A 14964-nucleotide genomic window follows, 5' to 3' on the forward strand; every position below is an offset into this window, starting at 1 on the left:
TAACGGGGAGCCGGGGGGCCCTGAAGCCAGGTCGGAGAGGCCTGGCACCTGCCCTGGGCTGCCGGCCGTGCCCCGCGCCTTGGGAAGGGGCGCGCTGGGCGCTCACGGAATTGCTTTCCATGGGAGGATTTCAAATATTGCACGCTTTTTTGGGGCCTCTTGGAGAGCTGGGCAGGCGGCTGCAGCCAAGTATTTTTATGATAATAGTGCCCTATTCTGTATGACACTACCACTTTATTCTTGGAGTCAGAAACTAAGGACAAAAATATGGTATTAAATATTTATTATACTTGTTGTTAAAATATATTTGTATTKAGTTTCAGAGCTGCTCCCCTGATGTGTGTAGTGACCAGTGTTCCAGTAAATACAAAAGCCACGAAGGGTGTTTGACTCACCTGTAGTGCAGCCCACACACACGTGTGTCCTGGGGTTTTGCCGGGGCCGGGAGCTGGTCAAGCTCCATGTGGCTTTTAAAGCAGTCGCTGAAGACTTTCAAGTGACGCTTCTAGTCCTGCATCCTCTGTACAGATAGASACTCTTCACATTTTGTGATTGAGATGTAGTTTTCTATTTCATTATATGGTAGCGATTCATTTYGGTTTGCAGGAGTATCTTTCTTTTGAATAAAAACAAAGCAACGCTCCCACAAAACCGTGGTTGTCCTTTTCTCCTGTTGCCTGGAGCTCTGTGTGGTTACCCCTGGTCGAAGGGCTGCTGCAGGGACTCTGGTTCTTGTTACTTTCCCGCTGCTTCCGGTGCTGCCTCAGGAGCATTGCCTGCTAATTATAAACAATGTTGATGTCTACCATATGTTTGGGGGGAAAACACGGGATTCCTGCTGTCCCACTCAAGTCAATGTCTAGTTTACAAGTATTTGTCAATCTGTAATGGAAACATTGAGTCCTTTGTCATGTAACTTCATAATAAATTCTTGTTTTCAATCTGCAAATAAATTAAGGTTTATATTAATTTCAGCTTCTAAATATATAGTCAAATCCATTTTTCATTTAAATTTGCAGAATCCAGGATCCAGAGCTCAAGCTTGTGTCCATAACAGATATTCCAGTGTAAATGGTAAGTAAGATCAATCTGTTGTAAAATGAGATCATTAAAATCTTTGTGTGTTCTTCTTAGATCTGATGAATACAGTGTCTTGGATAATGTCCTTGCCACTAGTGTTGTACAAATGTATTTAAACTGTAATTCAAACTCATGCGTTGTTCATCTTGGGTGTGCTACTTGGGTTTTGTCTTGTGTCTTTCCAAAATCTTGAGAAGTTAGTGTACCAAAACCAAAGCTTCACATATTTAAGTTACAGAATTTGGTTTAGACATCTCTAATTCATACTTAAGCTTACTAAAATGCTACACCTTGTGAATAAAGATATTGCTGTTTACAGTGTATTTTTAATGTATCAGAAAATGGCAAGACTGGCAGATGGAAGGCTGGCAGATTCTAATTTAAAGAAGGAAATAAGATTCTAGGTGATGAGGAAGAAAGAAAAAAATAGTGTCAAGGAAAATTGCTGCTGTTCTCATAGTGTGGAGAAACTTGTGCAGAGAAGAGAAATGAGAGAGTGAGCACCTAGAGTGAAAAGTAGAAAGATCCACTGGTGAAACTTTCTACCCTTTAGCCTAAATGAGAATGGGAGATTATAAAGTGAGGTTTTGCTCACAAGGGACTCTAAACTGGATAAGGAAGCAAGTGAAAATATGGAATATGGAGTATTATTTTCCCATTCTAGGTGAGAAGATGAGCTGCTGCATTTTGGACAAGCTGAAGTTTGGAAGGCGAGGACATAAAGAATCCATTAAGAAGGAAATTACAATAGTTAAGAGGAGATGAAGGTATGATGTAGTGCTTGACAGAAGCAGTGATTGAAGGGAGGTAGTTGTAGTAAGCACACAAGAATTTAGAGTAAAGCTAAACTCTTGTGGAATTGGCAGAATTACATTTGAGAGAGATTTCATGAAGGATAAATGTTGACCAGACCAAATAATGCAAAAAAAAAAAAAAAAAAATTGAAAGAATAAGATGAATAGATTTGATTCTAACCTAATGAGATGTTTTGATCATCAAATGATACGTATGGCTAAACATCAGAAAATAAATGCCCCTTCTTAAGGGAGAGAGTCAGGATGAACACAAAATACGTAGGTAAAAGGTGCTGCCGCTCACCTGTGTCTGGTGTTTATGAAAATGTTGCTTTCCTTCCGATCAGTGTGGGTTGTTGGTTTTCTTTATGCCAACATATTTTTTTGCTCTATGCAAGTATGTTACTTATATATAAGATGCTCCAGGCAGCAGGTCACAAGCTTGTCTTTATCACCTCTGAAACATGTGCCCTTCTCTGAAACATATCTTTGTATATAATGGTGGAATGTAATAGCCTTTATTCTGAGGGGGTGGGAGACGTGCTGCGGCTATTGCAGGTAGTTGCTCCAGCTGGTTTAGTTTGTGGATTGCAGAAGAGATTTAGAAATGTATTTCTTTTTGTTTCCCTATAGTTGTAGTGATATTATATTGATCTGACCTTTGGCACTGAAATGTTGGAGGGTCTGAGCCACACACAGTTGTGGCCAAAGCTGTTATGTGTGTTGTTATGTGGATGCAGAACTTGACTGTTCTCTTACGTAAATGTTATAAAGGGAACAAGAAGTACTAATCTTGCATCCCAGAGGAAAGTTTGTGTTTGCTCCACGCTGCCAACAGTCACACTCATCAGTGCAGCTGTTTCTTTTGACTTTGGCTTTTGACTCAGCTCCTCCTGGCCTGGAGTAGTCCACTCTCTTTGCTCCTGCTATCTTTTTAGTGAGTTTTTATAAAGAACTGCAGACTTGAGTGCCATGACTTTTCATCGCAGAAATCATTACTTTCAATGCTAGTTTTTGTGCGTGTTGGCTTTCTCAGTAGAATTAGCTGGGGAAGAAAGTGTGTCATTTTATTCTTCAGTAGAATTAGCTGGGGAAGAAAGTGTGTCATTTTATTCTTCAGTAGAATTAGCTGGGGAAGAAAGTGTGTCATTTTATTCTTCTCTTCATTGATGTTCTTTTTCCGGCATGTGTCCACGAGGTTTTACAAGCTCTGTGGTTTCTGTCTTGCTTCACCATGAGCTCTAACTAAGTAAAATTTTAGGAGCTGAACTTGTGGTTCTTGTTGGTGTCACAAAACTGTGATGAACAGAAAACTTCTGTGTGATGCTTTGAACACAGCATTTCAGTTGACCTATTGCCATGTAGAATGGGATGGAAGAAGCCACCTCCCAAATTGCATCATGTTGCTTATTTGTGGTCACTTTAAGCTCTGATGCGAGCTGGAACTGTTCCAGGTGACTGCCATTTATGCTGTTTTGGCTGTGTGTTGCAAGAGAGGGAAGAAAGTTGATCTCACTCTGTTGTTGCCTGTGGTGACAGCCTGCACAGGCAAGCTATAGAGTTCTGCAGAAAGGTAAACACAAGGTCTCTTTCTGTAAATGTGGTGGAAAAGGAAATGTGGAAGGGCATGTAAAAACCTGAGACTTATTTTCTCCTCTATCCTAAATTAAAGATGTCTGGAAACTACTGAAATTTAACGTATACCATGTATGTTTGGGAAGGCCTGAGGCTGAAAAGGTTAGAAAACTCTAGCAAAGTGTCATTCTGGTGTATCATGTAGCATCATTAGAACCTTCTGCAYGTAAGGGCAAAACAGCTTAGAGCTGCTGGCCGTGGACATGTTGTCTGCTGAAACCAAAAAGTGAGATTCTTCGAGCGTGCAAACTGCTTCAGACTGCCCTGTGCCTGCCCTTGTGTGAAGAGGCTGAGGTGTAGGGTTTCATAGCTGTGTGTCTGCAAATGTTGTGGCTCCTCTGTTCTGGTGCTGCTCTGCCTTCCTTCCCTCTYGCATTGCTGTAAAGCAGAGGAAAAGGACTCCCCTTCTGTGAAATTAATAGTTAACTGAGATCAAAGTAAATCCTTTTTCTTCTCTGATGGCATAACCTCTCTTATTCACTAGTTCTGCCTTTGCTGCCTCACTATTCATTAGATTGTTCATCCTTCCTTTTTGCCACTCATCTTTTACTTCACTTTTCCCAGAATGTTAAACAGGAAGCAGTTAACAGCTGAGGGCTTTTCTTCATTCTGTTATTGGAAGGACTTAGCAGGCCCCGTGTATAAGTTAATACTGAAGCATCCAGCTGAAAGAGGAGAGGAAGAAAGTCCAAGAAACGGACTCCAGCTTCCAAGCTTTGATTTTCGTATAGCTATGACCATATGCTTTAGATGATAACTTYGCATGTTGTTAACCCAGGTATTAACCAGAAGTTGGATGCCTCTTTTTTTTCAAACCACGTGTGCATCTCCTGTTACAGGTTGCTGGATTAGAGTACTGATGGCTTGTGTGTCATGGAACTGATGAAATATACTTGATTAATTTTAAGGCAAAAGAAAAAAATCAAGCTTACATATTGATGAAATTTATATGGTCTATGGCTTTTGTTTGCTTAATCCTATAGTATGAGTTAATTGCTTGTGGAAGATCAGGAACATTTGTGTACTTACAACTTGAAAACCAGGTGCAACAAAGAACTTCAGAATTCCCTTTTTTAACTGATAGTTTATTGATCAAAAAGAAATAATCAGCTTATAATGGAAGAAAATAGTTTGAGAAGGTGAAAGCTTGATTTATCTTACAYGAATGTGTGAAGTTATCTTTTCTTTGAGGTCTTAAAGGGCTCTAGCATAGAACAGCTTTTATGTTGAAGAATAAAGCAGTTGAAGAGCAAGCGTCTGTTCCTCTGTCAGGTTTTATTGTTGTTTTGAAACTGTGCAGCTGAGTAACTCTGTGCCACTGTGCTCTTTAATTACGAATTAAATCAATGAGTGAATGTTTACAGCTTTTGTCCACTCTTCAGGCCCATGTGTTTGGTGTGTCTCAAATTACCCCTGGCTAACAGCAGYCATAGGGAGATACCTTCATTTGTGTTCTCCCTGACTTGGTGGCACCTACGTGCCCTCTCTCCCACTGCTCTAAGATAGCTTCAAAGCAAGGTGGCCCAAAAAGCTACATGGATATTAGTGTTAYGGAGCTTTCTGTCTGTCTTATGGGCACAGATTTTGTTTCCATGTGGGACAGATGAACTTTGTGCTTTGTGGGCTGAAGTTAGCATATGAAAAAGTTGCATGGTAGCTTCAGGGAATTGAGCTGTTCATTTTGAGAGCTGTGAATTCAGAAGCTGATTTATTATTTATTTTTTAATCAACATATATGGTGAAAGGTTTTTTCTTTCTTTTATTTTTGCAGTACGTCAGAGATGTCTATTGTTATTTGCTCTATTGTTTGTGCCTGGACTTGCAAGCTGCTACAGTTTTGAGTGTAGCTGCCCATCTGCTTCTTGGTTATTTATAGGCAGATCTATAGAGTTTCTTACAATCTCTCAAGTCTTCAAAAAACTTACTGAATTAAACATCATGCTACCCTTGTAAAGGGAGAATTAATATATAACAGCTCCATTTTACAGATGGGGAGATCGAATGAAGACTAAACGGGATAATTGGCTTGCTGAAAGCCATATGTATATTTCATAGTGGAACAAGAAATGGAAACCAGCTTTTTTCTGCTCCTGTATTTAAAAGAACAGCTATGTTCTCTTGCTTGATATATGATGAGAGAATGAAGAAATTACTCATTCTTTGAACCTTACAGTGCTTGTTTGTGCACAGACTAATCCATTTAAAGATCCTGCTCCGTGTGCTGAGAGTATTAAATGTTTTTGGATCCAAAGAATTTGCGTAATCATTTTTATCTTAATTCTCTTTGAGCCTGGGTTCATTTTGGTTGTTAATGCTTTTTGTGGAGTGGTTCCAACTGGATCACTTAGGAAGAAAACATTAACTGCAGGGCCAGGTTCTCCCTATGCTCTTCAGGGCATCTCACAGTTGATCCTGTAGTCAGTTCCGTGTCCTTCAGCTTYGTTCTTCCTTTTCTTTCGAAAGGTGTCTGAGCTTCTCCCCTCTATTTGCTATGAGGCTCAAGATTTCTAGTAGCAAAATCAGATAATATGCTTTTAGTTATCAGAAACAATATGTGTAGGGTAATGTTTTTTTCCTTAAGAATTTTAAACTTTCTTTGACAATCTTGTGGAACCTAAAAATCAGAAGGGAGAAGACCTGCCTAGCCATGATGTGATTCTACAGTGGAATGCAGCAAGAAACAGTATTTGCATTTTATCTGTTCTCTGAATTTGTAGCTGACTTGTTAATTTGTTTACAGTTGCCTATTCCCACATATTTCTATCATGTTTATGTATTTAAGAGAAATATCTTTATGACTAGTATTAGTTTATGCTTGGGGTAAGGGAAGAGTTTTTACTTTCACTGTGTCTTTCTGCAACGCATTTGGAACACCTTCCAAGTGCTTAGGTTTTAAATACATATATTCTGTGTGGGTTTAGTCTTGCAACATTTCTCGGGGAAAAAAAAGGATTAGTGAAGAGCTATATTGATTTTATAAAGTCTGAAAAAAGGTCATTTAAGTGATTTATTTTTTATATGGCTCTTCAGTGAATTTCTTTTATTTAGCATGTTTCCTGTTAACACAAGTTTTATAATTTGACATATGGTATTTTAATTGCTGGAGTAAACTGAAGGTGGGCACTCAGCACTCCAGGTTGTTTCTGGTTTCCAGAAAAGCAATTAAACCTCTTTAACTTAGCTTCATGCCTGTAGAATTTGAGCATGTTATAAATACAGCATACTCTGTAGTGTGTTTTGAAAGTGATAAAATTCAGCTACTATTTTATAAGTACTTAAGTTTCCTTGAGTGAAATCTGTATTTTTGAGTGTTCCTGCTTTTCTTCTGTAGCTCTTTTTCTTTTCTCTTTAATGGGTCGAAATGCTTTCAYTTATTGATGAGTAAACATTGGTTCTGTTCCCTTCAGCTAAACTGTGATGCCATATAGCTGTTCATTATTCTTTCCTAATTTTAAATTGAGAGCTTGTCTTCCTCTGAACAATGTGACTTTGCACATTGCTTATAGGACTAAATATGCCTATTTTTTTAGTAGTGTACTTTTGTGAACTACCTTTGACAGYTCCCAGCAGACAGTAAAGGCCAGCTTGCTTGAAATTGTTTATTTACTAATAGAGAAGTAGCATTTAATTTTACTCGTTCTGATATTCTCTGGAGTGTTGAAGATAGAGAAGGGTATTAAACCTCTTTTTATTCTGGAGATTTTCTGGCATGTTCTTATAACTTGCTCTGATGAGAGTTTCTTTGTAGACAATGCATTAAAACTTTTACAAAAGCAAAAAAGGAAATGAAAAATTTAGGAGTTTCTGGAACAAAGACTAGGTGGTTGGAATCAACAGTTACTGTTCTGACTCAGTTCCCTCCACTCTCTGCGGGCAGAATGCTTCCTTTGGTTCCAGGAAATATTGAACAAAAGACCTATTTTAATCGATGGACAGCAGTCTTCTACTGTGGCAGAAAGCCAGGCAGTGCATTAATATTAAATAACCTGGTATTTTAACAGCAGCAAAGAAATAAGTGCTTCCTAGAGTCAGTAAGTTTATAAAAACTTCTGTTCCTTATGTGAAGGTATGAAGATAATGAAGTGTGTAAGTTTGTATTCTCTTCATTGATTATACTGAGGAATCATTTATAGTAATTTTGAAATATATCTTGAGGAGAGGGTAAAATCATTACTAGGTTTGTCTTCTGCATATTAACCTTGGCAATCCTCTCCTGAGTGACTTCTGTGGGGTAGTTCAAGTGTGGTTGAACAGTTGTGTGGTTTCTTGGAAGAACTGAAATTGCCCTTTTTTTCCTCCTGTAACTTACACGGTTGCCCAAAACAGCAGTACTGAGGTCTTGGTGGGAGGGGTGGGGATGAGCTGTGCAAAGCATTGGGCTGAGGAAGAGGAGGGACAGTATAAAGCTGTTGAAATGTTATTTCTGTGTTTCACAAAAAATGATTATTAGACTTTTGGGTCATAGTAAAACTCAGTGTTTTCAACAAGGWAGGGAATAGCTTTTATTTCCCCCCCTCAGGCTCTCTATCTGAAGTTCTTTTTTTTTCTAGAACATTTACAGTTTTGATTCCATTACCCTTTGATTCCATTACCCTTTCCTCCCCTACAGAAGAATATAGTGCTTGTACATGTAAATACTACTTTAGCGTTCACATAGAGAAGTCCAGTTCCCGGTCTGAAACACTATGCATGGCATTAAATACGTGTATATAATTGATCTGTTTTTTTCGTTGTTGTGGCTATGGTTATCAGTGTATCTCTGCACATAAAAATTCAATTTTTATGGATTGATCCATGCAAGTATGAGAAAATAGGTTGCTTTGTAAAGGAAAGTGAAGAATAGGATCCTGCAAGATAGCTATTCCTGTTTGTGGTGACCTCAGGTTCCTCCCTTTCTCCCTCAAGGCTGACAAGTGCCTGCTTCTACCTTTCAGGTCTGGTGTTTGCAAATCTGACCTGCATTTACCTTGGCCAGGGCAGCAGTGGTTTGTAGGGTCAGGGTTCCTGGCCTAGTGACTGCTCCACATGAGTCCAGCATGTAAGGGTTTAAACAGTCTACCAAAGAACGCTGACCTGAATCCAGAATTTAACTCTCCCGCTGGGCTTCCCTCAACCTGATGGTTTCTAAGTCTTTGCATGCCACAGTTAGGGTGTTTATGTGGTTAAGTATCTTGTGATAGCTGAGCAGAGGACAGTGCTAGGATCATCAAGTGTGTGTTCTCCTCRTGCTGACGTTACTGGCTTCTGCTCTCATGAGGAGCCTCCTGCTCGTGACTCATAAATCCATCTCTTCACACCCCATGCTGCCCCTTAATGCTGCCAGGGGCGCTGGGTTTTCACTTGAGATGCCAACACTGCACAAGTGACCAAGGCTCCCTCTGCCGACACGCACAAATCCCAGGAACTGATTCCTGCCGAAACGCAGCTCTCCTTTTGTGGAAATGGTGCAGGGAGCCCTTCTCTTGCGCTAATGCAGTACTCGGAGTGGCCTCCTAGGGTGTAGCTTTATAAAGCCCTTGAGCTCTTGGCATGCTCATCTTCCACCCATTTCTGCAAGCAGTAAATTTCCAAAGTAACGGACAGTTTTCCTTGGCGCAGTCAGACATCTTGACGTTGTTTTATCCGAGTAACAGTAAATCCCTCTGTTTGAAAGCTAGGCCCGGGATGTTAGTTTGATGATCCATTCTGATGACYGTGTCCCACGCTGTTGTGCATCCGGAGCGCTGGCCTGAGCACACCTTCCAGAGCGGGGCTTGCTGCTGCCCTGCTGCCCCGACCAAAATCCATTGCACCAGAGGCCTTCTTAAACTCTACACCTATTTTTCTGGCATCTCTCTGGCATTCTTGAAAATCCTCAATCCACAGTTAGATTTTGTGTAGTCTCCCGATGGAACCTGAGGAGCAGGGCACGTGTTTTTCTGCAGATGGTGACAGCTCGTCCTGCCAAGCTGTCTGCTGCCTTCTCTGACCCAAACCAGGTACAGCACCTCGCTGCCAAGTGCAGCAATTGCAGCAGTTGATTATTCTGGTTGCTCGCTAAGTATAATATTCACTCTGAACTAATGTGCTCTGTTTTGTATATTTTTTCTTCTTGCTCTATGTTATTTTTGCTTGTGATCTTGCAGAAATCTATTCCTTGTACTTAATATTTATCGTATTAAATTATTTAAGTGTATTTTCTATATGTTTCCTTTAAATATGCTTTCTATGTAGCATGGCATAGAACACTATTTTTGTGAAAGTTTCTATTCTTTTGCTTACTTTTTCTGATTTACCTGTGGAAGTCTTGTACCTAAGATTCAGATGCAGAGTTGTCTACTGTTTTTTGCTACATTCTATGTCATAGCTTAATAATCTATTGATTATTTTTAATTGCTTTAAATGGCTTGACTCTTATTCCTTGAGTTAATTTATACTTGATAGAGTATCACATCTTATCTGTATTGCATTAGCGATAGTTCCAAATATCTCTGAGGCACTCGAAATTTCAGGTAACCATTTAACAAACGGTCGTCAGGAAGTCACTTCTGAAGTATTTCCTTTATAGAATTMTCAAGAATGTGTTGCAGCACTCGGAGTCCTTGTGTTTGCTTAAGCACTTTGTTCTGAAAAAGAGTAAATTGTCTTGATAGGTGTATCAAGTGTGACCAGTTATTCTTCAGTACTTGAAGTGCTACTTTATAATAGCTCTTAAGCACACACAGATCTAGTGGGGTGAGTGACTTCTGCTTCATTTGCGTGACATCTCGGGGCAGAAAAAAATAATGCTTGAGCTAAAGCAAGTTTCTGATACAGGAGTCTGGTGTTGGGCTTTTCTTGTGGCTGAGGAGACTCTCTGCACAGTCCTTCCACAGCTGAAGTTCTGCCAGTTTCCCGAGAGAAGGATTTATCTGCCTCCGCATCTCTCTTTTTTTGAGAGTTTGTATAATTGGAAAGCWGAAATTAGCTGAAAATTGTGCAGCACGTGGTTCGTGGTGCAGGAGCAGTGGGAGAGGGCAGATACCCAGGAGCAGAAGTGTATCGCTGGGGCAGCGTGGCACGCTGCCCTGCGCTGGGGTGAAAACTCAACCGGAGAAGGCTCCCGGGGCTGCCCCACGCTGCTCTGCCTCCGTGGGGTTTTCCTGTCCTCTGGCTTCCCTGGGAAGCGCTGGAGGTTAATCACGGTTAGCGAATCACGGGGATAATGTAATGAAAATGGGATGAGGCTAAGAAGGGATTTGGAGACAATGGGAGCAGAAGCGTTTCATGTATATGCTAARCCTTTTCTCCCTGTTAGGGTGGTTTGGGTTTTGTTTTTTTCTTTTCTCCTTTCACTGAAGACCTACTAATGGCAGGTTGATGACAGTGTCCTGACATAAATGCCTAAGTATTTAGCATGATGTATTTAAATAATTACTATATTCATAATAATACAACATAGGCTATGTGAAAGTGTAAAGAGTACTAATCTTACTTATTTTATATCTGAATAACCAATCAAACAGATAATCTGCCTGTAAATTGCTTACAGTTTAATGAGTTTTGAAATAGGGCTGTTACATAAATTATCCTCTTGTCTTTGCCTGAGACCATGCTATGCTTTTTTTTTTAAGCTGAGGAGAAAGAAAGGTTTAATTGTACATGGATTTACATTGAAAATGGBYTTTTTTTTTTTTTCCTCTCCAATTTTTACAACACCTTAAATTTGCTAAATGTTATGAGCTGGTTTCAATCATAGTGTGCTGTATTTCCTTCAAGAATACTGAAGAGTTTTGGCCAGTGCTCATTTTACTGAAATGAGTTAATTGATTTCCCATACTTGACAACTTTGACTTCTTGTGTTTCAGAGCAGTGTGGTGCAAACTATCTGAAGTAGAATGGAAGCTTCAGTAATATTACCCATTCTGAAGAAAAAATTGGCTTTTCTTTCAGGTACAGTTTCTGATTTCCTTAAATGGTTCCTGTCTGTGCAATTTGGGTGGAGATTTCAATTGCATTTTTTGTGCTTGCTGGATGTATTTAACAGAGCAATGTGGGATGTATTTAACAGAACTATATTGTAGCTTGGTGTGCTGTCATATTTCAAAAACATCTCTGAAACTTTTAATCTAGTAGCCAAGCTACTGCTGTTGGCATTTGGCAGACTGCTTTCACTGCAGCCTGTAACTCAATACAACAAAGCTGATACCRTGAAGTTTTACTCCACAAATAAAAAAAAATGATTTAGTAGGGCTCCAAGAAAAACCCTCGTGGTTTTTTAAGCATTTTTTGAAGTGTAAAAGTGGTTAACTGCAAGAGTTTCCCACGTTTTTTTCTTCCTTTTCACCACTCCATTCTTTTCCATGTGGATAGAAGCAGAACTAGCCATACGTTGCAAGGTTTTGGTTCTTATCGACTACTCTGCAATGTCACTCTGCAATTATTATTATTATTATTATGTTTGTTCAAACTTTGAGAATTAATTTCAGATTTGATTTTAACTCCCCGTGCCCCCTCTCCCCTCAAAGCCAAAGAAAGCCAAAGGGAGGACTAGGTAAGGATGGATGATGTTCTGCTGATTTCACTGCTGTCAGGTAGCTGTGCTGGCTCCTGGCACTTGAATGCTGAGTTTGGGGGAGGTAGGATGCTTCTCAGCTTCACAAAATGAGAAAGGTTTCTGTAATATTATTTTGATGTAGTTTATTTTAGCTAGAGATTATTTTATGTCTTCCATTCACTTGAGAAGTGAAACTTGTTCCTTTTTTGTTAATAGGAATTTTTTGATTTCTAAATTGCCTGAAACACAATTTTTTCAGTAATATCAACAGATGCGCAGTAGGGCTGATAAGCATTATACCTCAAGCAAATTCTGATTAATTAGAGTGCATTTGCTGTTTGGCAATTAAAGCTGTCTGATTCATTTTGAAATAGAGATGATTTTAGTGAAAAGTAATTTACTGAGAGGCAGTTTAAATGCTAGAAACCCTTTAGAACTTACTGGCTACATACCAYACATACATACAATTTGGGTTCCTCTCTCTGAAATGTGAAGGTTATGGTAAATATTTATACAGCAGTTAGCTTTTGGAAATAAGTTAAAATAATAAAATGAAGATCACAGTACTGTAACTAAAACCAAATAAATAATTGTAATTATTTAGTGTGGTTATATTTGGAAATGTAACAAATGAAACCTGCGATAGCTAACACTTCTGATGCCTTAAGTTAATAATCCCTGAAATCTTATTTAATATTTTAATATTTCCTTGAAAACACAGTTTTGAGTTAATGATTAYTAGGTAATAAAGACTTAGTAGTTATTTCTTATATAAAGCACCATCTGTTGCTTTTCATGAAGAGGAGAATCAAAGATAATCCCTGCTTTGTCCTCGTGTTGTGCTGTGACAGTGTGGCAGGCTATTTACCTGAGCTATATATACTGAGTTGTTTAAGAAAACTATGGAAAGTCACTGTGCAGGTAGAATATGGATGTTTGAATTCTCCATGATAGTGTCTGCAGGTTGGGGGGGAAGTAACCCTTCAGTTTGCATACAAACTGTCAGGGATTTCTGGAGCGTTTGTGCAGTCAACAGTAACCAAGCCCAAGATGTGGAACAGGCTGCTTGAACGTACTGCATTTACATTATCTTATAGTTGCTATTATGGTTGCTATTATAATATTTGCTTTCTTCAGTATTTTTTTTACTGGTGCTGTTAGTATAGCTTATGCCAGAAGGGTTTAAAAACACTTCTGAAGATGAAAGCATCTCTGTGCTGTGTGGTACAGGGCCCTCCTTTGTGTACTGSATGTGTCTAGGAGGTTTTGCATTTCATTGGCAACTGCTGTGTCCATACTTATGTTGCAAGCTAACCAGATTCCTGATAGGCTGATAGTGTAGAAAGGTCTAGGAGATATGTCCCTGAAAAATAATCTAGATATCCTGAAATGCTTCTGGAAGACTTAATTTTTGGTGTTTTTTATATTGAAACACTAGATGACAAACTGACAGATACAGATCTGATCTATACCTTTGGTGGTGCATGAATACGGTGAATGAATTTTCACAACTGAGAGGTGAAACTTCAGCTGTGATTTTTGTGTTTCCTGATGTATTTTCAGACCATCTAATTAGAATTATAGAACCATTATTGTAGGAAAAGASTTTTGAGGATCAAGTAGAGCAGTAAAGGTACAAAGTACCTTAAAGCCATCCCATCTTTCTAATGATGTTTTTCTCCTCTAAACAGGAGGGAAGGACAGAAGAAGTGGCCTCATCCTGACAATTCCACTATGCCTTGAACAGACGAGTATGGATGAGCTGAGYGTCACACTAGACTACCTTCTCAGTATCCCAAGGTGATTTCAAGTCATTCCGTTCTGTGCTGCTCAATTTTCTGGTGGTGGAAGGAGTCATATTTTGTCTTTTATTTTTTCATTACCTTTTAAGACAAAATAGTTTACGTAGGCAATTATTTTAAATGCAATCATCTGGTTTAATTAGAAACAATATATTTCAATAAACCAAGCTATATCTACTAATAATAGTGTAAGCCCTTTTATTTTGTGTTTCTGTGACTTTGCCTTTTTGCTGTGTATGTTTATCCCTTCTTTCTTGGCATTTCTGTGTTAATTTCATTTATAATGACAGTACACTTTTCATTGCTATCTAAATTAATGAGGCACTACAATGAACGCATGTTTACAGAGATGGTTCATTGCAGTTGCTGAATTTGCTCAAACTAAAAGACCTTCCTTCTCTTCCTTTCTTYGCTGAAAGCCTGTTTTTGTAGCCTGTAGTGCTTAAGCATGTGCTTGATTTTAAAAAAAATACATGAAGTATCATTGATTGTTTAAAGCTGAGAGCTCTTAAATGTGCTGAATTACAGTTCAAGTATACTGCTTTTCAGACTTTGCTATAAAATAATCATTGATTAAGTTCTGATCATGTAACCCTGCAAGCTAACAGCAACAGTTAGCTGATCTTTTATTACTTATTGCCTTTTTTGTCTTATGACAGAGGTTGGCCTCTGTTACAGCCTTGCTTTATTTTGCTTCTAGAGTGGAAAGAAGACCTTTAGCTAAATGTTTATTTCTGATCCTTTCAATCTGTATTTTTAAAATAGCAAAACAATGATATAATTAGAGAATGCATTTTGTATATTGGAATCTGCAAAGGCTTTAAAGAAGTGGATCTGACTTTTCATAGTTATCAGTGATTAAAAAATGCCCTGGCTGGAGAGATGGAAGCAGGGAATTAATTCATATTGCTTCCAAATAAAACATCAAAATGAAGATGTGTATATCAAGCAACATTTTAGTAATGGAAATTTTAGGGATTTTTAATCAGCTTATTGTCCTTTTTTTTAAATGATGAAAATCCCAGGTCATCATCTGTGCGGGCTGCCTCACTGACTTGCGGGCTTGGCCGTGTTTAGGGAGCAGATGCAGGCGTTGTTGTTCTTGCAGGCATGAATTGTCCTGCAGGCTCGCGCCAGT

At 38.9% G+C, this 14964-nt stretch overlaps 1 protein-coding gene across 2 annotated transcripts in view; it reads left to right on the plus strand.

Annotated features, from left to right (window-relative positions):
• The first annotated feature begins 1018 nt into the window (after positions 1-1018).
• SESTD1 (SEC14 and spectrin domain containing 1) overlaps positions 1019-14964 on the plus strand; it is a 44913-nt gene continuing 30967 nt past the window's right edge. Inside the window, exons 1-4 of one of the 2 annotated variants that reach the window (XM_026052043.1) lie at positions 1025-1074; positions 1745-1847; positions 11336-11420; positions 13716-13824. In XM_026052043.1, coding sequence (XP_025907828.1) covers positions 11366-11420; positions 13716-13824 — 164 coding nt within the window. In that variant the 5' untranslated portion in view covers positions 1025-1074; positions 1745-1847; positions 11336-11365. Of the gene's footprint in view, positions 1075-1744; positions 1848-11335; positions 11421-13715; positions 13825-14964 lie in introns of both variants that reach the window. The other variant, XM_026052044.1, reaches the window with a different exon arrangement.

Source organism: Nothoprocta perdicaria, unplaced genomic scaffold (assembly GCF_003342845.1).
Source record: "Nothoprocta perdicaria isolate Ctin4 unplaced genomic scaffold, notPer1 scaffold_83, whole genome shotgun sequence".
In the NCBI taxonomy this organism is placed as follows: domain Eukaryota; kingdom Metazoa; phylum Chordata; class Aves; order Tinamiformes; family Tinamidae; genus Nothoprocta; species Nothoprocta perdicaria.